We start from the raw sequence: 7,084 nt of genomic DNA, 5'->3' as shown, positions 1-7,084 counted from the left end.
GGTACATTTTCAAATGAACAGTTTGTAGTTTTAATATTACACATGAACTGTGGAAAATAATTTATAAATTTCCACTACCTAATTTGTTAATGGTTTATGAAATTACAAATATGTTTTAATTCATACTTTCAAATCACAGTATTACAAAGAATAAGAAGTATTAAAATATGAACTTTGTTTTAAAGCAAAGCAGCTCTATCCCTCTAGTTATATATTCAGTAATTTTAGTCATCTGCTATATCCATTTGATTAAACTATAATAACTTGTGTGAATTCAACTTTACAGTTGCTTTTCATGTCATATTTTAATAGTTATCTTCTTTTTAACAGAAAGTTTTGAGGTTTAATCACATAAACTTGTGAGAGGAGCTAAAATAAGGCATGATTTTCTAAATATTTTTTAAACATAAATGTCAAAATTTTGGTATACATTTGTACCAATAGCTCAGACAATTCTTGGAGATGTTTACAGTCTTGTTCCAAAGATCTTGCAAGAGCAATTAGTAAAAAAAAAGTACATATTTTCTTTTAATTGCTTATTTAGTATGCATGTTTTTAGAAAAAAATAAAATGTAAACCTTGTAAATCAAAACAGATTATAAAATTTGAGAATCTTGTATCTGTAAAAGGCATTTTGCTTGGTTATCCACTTTAAACTCTGCTGTGCCATACCTACCAATATGACTAGGAGATGCTGCATATGAAAATCCTTAAAAAAAAGAAGGGGAGAGATAATTACCAGTAATTGGAGCTACATTTTCAAATGCACAGTTTTCAAATGAACAGTGACCGTAAAGAATACTGTGCCATATTTACCTGGAGGACCAGGAGGTAGAGAAAGACCTATTGAATAGAAGGAGACATAAGAAATTATTAACAGTAACTAGTTGTGAATTATTAGAGGAACAGTTTCTAATCTGAGTATTACAAAGGAAATTAATTGGAAAATAATTTAAAACTTATTTCCAAAACTTATAAAATGTAGTGTTTTATGATATGAAAAATACTTTACATAGAAACGAAAATTGCTAGCGTTTTTTGTTTCATTTTTTGAAGCCTTACTATTTTAGAAACAAAACAAAATAGGGAGTTTATCATCAATCTAATAGTAGATGTTAGATATGTTTATAATATTTACGTCATGTCCAATTATATGACTTATTGTAAAGTCTGACTGAGTGCCCCGACAGCTGTTAAACAGTCATCATTTTATGGATTGATATTAGTCATTATATAACTATTTAATAAATTTCTATGTTCACAATTTTTCTGGCGTAAGTCTATTTGACCTTAATTTATAGCTGATTTTATTAAAGGCAACACAGAGAGAAATAGCTCTACTTCTCTAATAAGGACTGAAAAAATGGCAGTTTACCGTGAAGTTGTGGTGCTTTCCCCTCCTTTGGTTTGTGAAGGATTTGTGTGTTCTCCCCCTCAGGCTTAGTCACCACCATGGATGTAAGTGGAGTCACAAAGCTGTACTTCAGGGACAGCTGCAATGCTTCATCCTTCACCTTTTGTTTCTCAGATCCAGAAAGAAGCAGCCTGTATAACAATATCTTATTAGAGTTGGAAACTTATTTCAATTCAAACAGCATAACTGATGTTTTTACAACTAGCCATAAAAAATATTGTGCAATTATATTTCTTTAAATGTTTATAATGGATCAATTAAAATATGTAAAATTGTATACCATGTAATTTATATATAATTAGCTTGCAATTCTATAAATATATAAATGTTTTGTTGCACTAATGAATATCAAAGCTTCAGGCCCTTACCATTTTTCACTGTTTTGGAAAGATATAATTAATATAAATTTTATGAACAAACAGTGACATCATCAGCTAAAACCGTACTTAATATCTCTGACTAATTTAGGTTAAAAAAAAAATTTAAAACAACTTTTTTCAAATGGTTCCTCCTGATTTCTTTTAACTTCTGACTCCTAATTTTGGACAATGTTTTTGGATTTCTTTGAGCCAGATTGGATTTTTCAATTAAAAGAAAGACAAATAGTAAGGATGTTTTCCAACCTTCAAGACTTTGAATTCACCCCCAACAACAAAGTGTCAGAACATGTTAAGATACAAGAACACTAATTATGGCTTTGATTTTATTTCACCAGACTATATCAAAATTAATTGCTCAAGAAAGAAAGTGTGCCCCACTTACTCTTTCTCTAGAAGTTGTTTAACAGTCAGGTATGCCCAGACCCTCTGAAGAACTCCATCAGAAACTGTTCCATTAGAAGAATCCATTGAGCCAGTTGTTTTTGAAAAGTTCACTTTTCTTTCAGACTGCAGTCAACAGAGTTAATTATGAATATTCCAAAGAGTTTTAAGCAGTTTTATGGAATCATACTTGAATTTGCTTTGTGGATTGATCCTTACTGAAATGGCAACAACTTGTGGAATGAAGGTTTCAATATTGTTATCAATGATCTTCCCGGCCACCACAATCTCAGAGCCATTATAAAACTGACTAAAATTAGTCTGGGTTAAATTGGTTCCACCTATATATATCATTGTCACATCTGTTAGCAGAGGAGTGGCCACTTCTTCATAGAAACCCTGTTAATAAAAAAAAAAAATGAATGTATTTTAATCTTCTTCACCATAGACTTTCTACATAGTGTAAAAAGGTGGAGATTTCTTATCTGCAACAATTATGTTGGCACCTTGGAGATTAATAAACAATGGCTTTTAAAGGTCTTTAAACTCCATTAAGTATTTTTATATTTTATCTGGTTGCAACCACAAATCTTAGTGTGTTTTGTCGGAATCATATGTGATAGACCAACACAAAGTACAGACGCATAAATGTAAGGTGAAAAGCAAACAATTAACTATTTTCTAATTCAGCTGTACAGTAAAAATCTAAAAAGTGTTGTGCCCATCGGAATTCTGACACAGTTACTCTGGGCCTTAAGACATTTTTCTTTTTCAGATAAAATTAAAGGAATAGAGGGTTAGGTTTTAAAACAATTAAAAAATATACTAATATGGAGCTATGTTTAATCTAATATTTAAAAATGGAAATATTACAGAGTATAGTTAAAACTGCACTTAGACTGACAGGTTAACCTAAGGTAAAATTAAGCAGAGAAGGGGCCAAAAGGCTCGCAGTTGTTTTAAAGGATCTTCAGAAATCCACCATGCTGCTGTTAAAAAATATATGAACCACAAAAATATTAGTCAGAGAAGACCAAAAGTGAATTTTGGGAAATGGTGATACCTCACATCAGTCAAAATTAGTCACTGTGAAAAGTGGAAGTATATGCATCATGATGTGGGGTGACTTTTCTTCAGCAGGTGAGCTAATTAAAGTTTGTAGGATGGGGGCTGGAGCTAAACAGAGGGCATTCTTTAAACACCGTAACACAGGTTTAATATTAAATACTGACAGGGTCATAATAGTGGACTTTTCAATATTCATGCCAACATTGAAGGTAATAGCTTAAATGCAGCCTTTAATGCTATCTTAGACTCAATTGGCTTTGTTCAAAATGTGAATAGTCCCACACATTCTCATCTTCATACTCTTTTGGTGATATATGACATTGTATATAAAGAAATAACAGTATTTCCACACAAGCTGTTCTCTCTGACCAGTTTCTATTAACCTTCAAAATTAATTTAACAGCGTTCTTCTCCCATAAAATAAGGTTGCAGTTTAGCAGACCATCATCAAATAATGCAGTCATAAATTTTGTAGCATCTGTTCCACTTTCTATCTTTTCTGTATCACTGAACAATTCTGCAGAGGGCAACTATTTAATTCATTCCCCTTAAAAAAAATATTATTTCACTGATGCGGTTACTAGTTCCCAGTATACTTCCTTAGAAAATGTAGCCCCCTTAAAAAAAAGAAATTTAAAATAGAAAGCTGGCTACCTGGTTTAATGCAGAGCTGCGCTGATTGCTAGGAAACTGGAGGGAAAATGGCGCTCTACATGACAATGGGGATTTTTACCTAGTCTGGAAAGACAGTTTACTGCTGCATAGGATGACCCTTCTTAAACAAGAGCAGCATATTTCTCCTCATTAATAAGAATAATCCTACATTTCTTTTTAATACAGTTGCTAAACTCACTCATAGCCATAGCTCTGTGGACCCGTCCATCCCCCCTGCTCTTAACAGTAATGAATTTATGGGATTCTTTATATATAAGATTGATTCTATTTAAAATAAGATCATTACACCCCTCTAAATATGATTGGTTTATCTCTGAAAGGTGAGGCAGAATCTGAGGTAACTAAAGAATCTGAACTGGGTTTACACTGTTTTGAGTTGAGCTTTCAGAAATAGCAAAACTATTATTTGCATCTAAGCCTTCACCTTTTTATGTTAGATCCAGTTCAAACCAAGTTATTTAAGTAAGTATTCCCTCTGATTTCCACCTTATAATTTTTTTTTTTTTTATCATTTTTGATATGATTTAACTATCCCTGATTATATTACTCTTTATATTATTTTTAACTATTTTCGAGGCTGCACTCCCGAGGGAGGCGACCAGGAGGCATCCAAATTAGATAGCCGAGCCCCCTCAGCTGGCTCCTTTCGACATGGCAACGACTCTACTCAAAGCTCCTTCCGGGTAACTGAGCTCCTCACCCGATCTCTAAGGGTGCGCCCAGCCACCCTGCGAAGGACACTAATTTCAGCCATTTGTATTTGCGATCTTGTCCTTTCGGTCATTACCCAGATCTCATGACCATAGTTGAGGGTGGGAACAAAGATCTGTAAATCGAGAGCTTTGTCCCACGACTCAGCTCCCTCTTTACCATGACATTCCGATACAGTGGCTGCATCACTGCCAACGCTGCACCGATCTGTCTATTGATCTCACGCTCTATCCGTCTCTCACTCATCAACAAGACCCCAAGATACTTGAACTCTTCCATTTGAGACATTGACTCTCAACCAACCTGAAGAGGGGAGTCCACCTTTCTCCAGTGGAGAACCATGGCCTCAAATTAGGAGGTTCTGATCCTCATCCCAGCTTTATCACACTCAGCTGCAAACCGCCCCAGTGCACGTTGGAAGTCCTGGTTTGATGAGGCCAAAATGACAACATCATCTACAACCCGCAGACGACGATATCCTGAGGTTCCCAAACCGGACAGCCTCCGGTTGCGCCTAGAAATTCTGTCCATAAATGTAATGAACATTACAAGTGACAAAGGGCAGCCCTGGCAGAGACCAACATGCACCGGGAACAGCTCAGACTTACTGCCGGCAATGCGATCCAAGCTCCTGCTGTGGTCATACAGAGAGCGTAAAGCTCTTAACAGAGGGCCCCAGAACCCATACTTCTGGAGCACCCCCCACAAGACACCACGAGGGACACGGTCATAAGCCTTCTCCAGATCCACAAAACACATGTGGACTGGTTGAGGGAACACCCACGGAACCTCAAGCACCAAATAAAGGGTATGGAGTTGGTCTATTGCGCCACTACCAGGACAGTTTGTAACCAATTACTCTATAATGTAATTGAGTTTTAACCTGGTTTAGAGCTCATCATAGCACAGAAACAGCTTTGAGTCACTAATGATATTCTAACGGCCTCAGATAATGGACTTGTATCTGTACTTGTCCGGTTAAATCTCAGTGCTGCATTTAATACAGTTATGCATTTAATACATATTATTCTTTTAGAAAGACTTCAATATTTTGTAGGAATTGAAGGAACTGCACAAGGGTGGTTTTTATCTTATTCATCTGACAGATTGCAGTTTATTCCAATTGATGATAACTTTTCTTCATTTTCCAGGGCTACCTATGGAGTACCACAGGGATCAGTGCTTGGACAAATTCCCTTTACTATATATATATATATGCTCCCAATAGGTTGAATGATTAGACAGTATGGGATTACTTTGCACTGATACTCATGATGATACTGATGCTGATGATACTCATCTTACTATAAAAACAGATGAAATTAAGCCATAACATAGACTACAGGTATGTCTTGAAGACGTAAAAACCTGGATGACTTTTAACTTTTTAATTCTTCATGTAGACAAAACAGAAGTTGTTGTTTTTGGTCAGGGTCTGTGCAAAAGAAGATGAATCACTTCATTTGGAGGGTTTTAAATTGATCTAAGATATTAAAGTAAAAAATCTTGGTGTTATTTTTGATCAGAACCCGTCATTTAAATCCCTTATCAAAGAGATTTCTACAATTTCCTGCTTTCACCTCTGGAATAATGCAAATATTAGAAAAATCCTGTCCATGGGTGATGCTGAGAAACTAGACCATGCATTTGTTACTTCAAGGCTGGACTATTGTAATTCTGTACTATCAAAAAGTCCACACACATTAATCCTGCAGCCAGTATTCTATTTAAAATCATAAAGAGAGATCATATTTCTTCTATCCTCGTTTATCTGCCCGTTAAATCTAGAATGTAATTTAAAATTCTCCTTCTCACATATAAAGCCTTAAATAGCCAAGCTGCATCTTATATCAGAGATATGATTGTTCCTTATCATCCTAACAGAGCACTTCTCTCTCAATCTGCAGGTTTATTAGTGGTTCCTAGAATTTCTAAAAGTAGAATGGGAAATCGTCCAGAAGAATCAACCAGAAGAAATCGTTGTGGTTTCTTCTGGTCTGTTCCGGTATGGATGTGAAAGATGAGTTGTGCTGCTGCACCCAACACATTTTGTTTATAAATATTGGAGCTTGGTCTATTTCTCAATTTGGTCTTGTTTTTCTTTTACTGTGCCTAGCTGTATGTGCTCATTTTCATCCTCTGACAAGGGAGCTGGCTCGGACCTTGTCTACTTGGCTGTGTGTTTCCTTGATGAGGCCGCCTGTACACCAACAGCTGCACCTCCAGTCATCAGTCTGTCAAGCTCCTGAAGTTCGCGGACGACACCACTCTCATCGGACTGATCTCCGATGGTGACGAGTCCGCCTACAGGTGGGAGGCTGACCATCTGGTGACCTGGTGCAGGAAGAACAACCTTGAGTTCAACGCTCTAAAAACAGTGGAGTTGGTTTTGGACTTCAGAAAGAGCGCAGTCCCAGCTACCAACATCACCCTCTGTGACTCCACCATTGACACT

The 7,084-nt window shown here is 36.0% G+C and overlaps 1 protein-coding gene across 1 annotated transcript in view; it reads right to left on the bottom strand.

The window, feature by feature from the left end:
* LOC107094755 (inter-alpha-trypsin inhibitor heavy chain H3-like) overlaps positions 1 to 7,084 on the bottom strand; it is a 28,460-nt gene that overhangs the window by 12,406 nt on the left and 8,970 nt on the right. The window contains exons 11-14 of the mRNA XM_015390566.1: positions 2,395 to 2,574; positions 2,177 to 2,301; positions 1,376 to 1,545; positions 817 to 843 (exon numbers count right to left, since the gene is read on the bottom strand). Coding sequence (XP_015246052.1) covers positions 817 to 843; positions 1,376 to 1,545; positions 2,177 to 2,301; positions 2,395 to 2,574 — 502 coding nt within the window. The remainder of the gene's footprint in view (positions 1 to 816; positions 844 to 1,375; positions 1,546 to 2,176; positions 2,302 to 2,394; positions 2,575 to 7,084) is intronic.

Source organism: Cyprinodon variegatus, unplaced genomic scaffold, assembly GCF_000732505.1.
Source record: "Cyprinodon variegatus isolate N-32 unplaced genomic scaffold, C_variegatus-1.0 Scaffold505, whole genome shotgun sequence".
NCBI lineage: Eukaryota > Metazoa > Chordata > Actinopteri > Cyprinodontiformes > Cyprinodontidae > Cyprinodon > Cyprinodon variegatus.
Note: the sequence above shows the minus strand (reverse complement) of the source record. Positions and strands in the feature narration are given on the sequence as shown.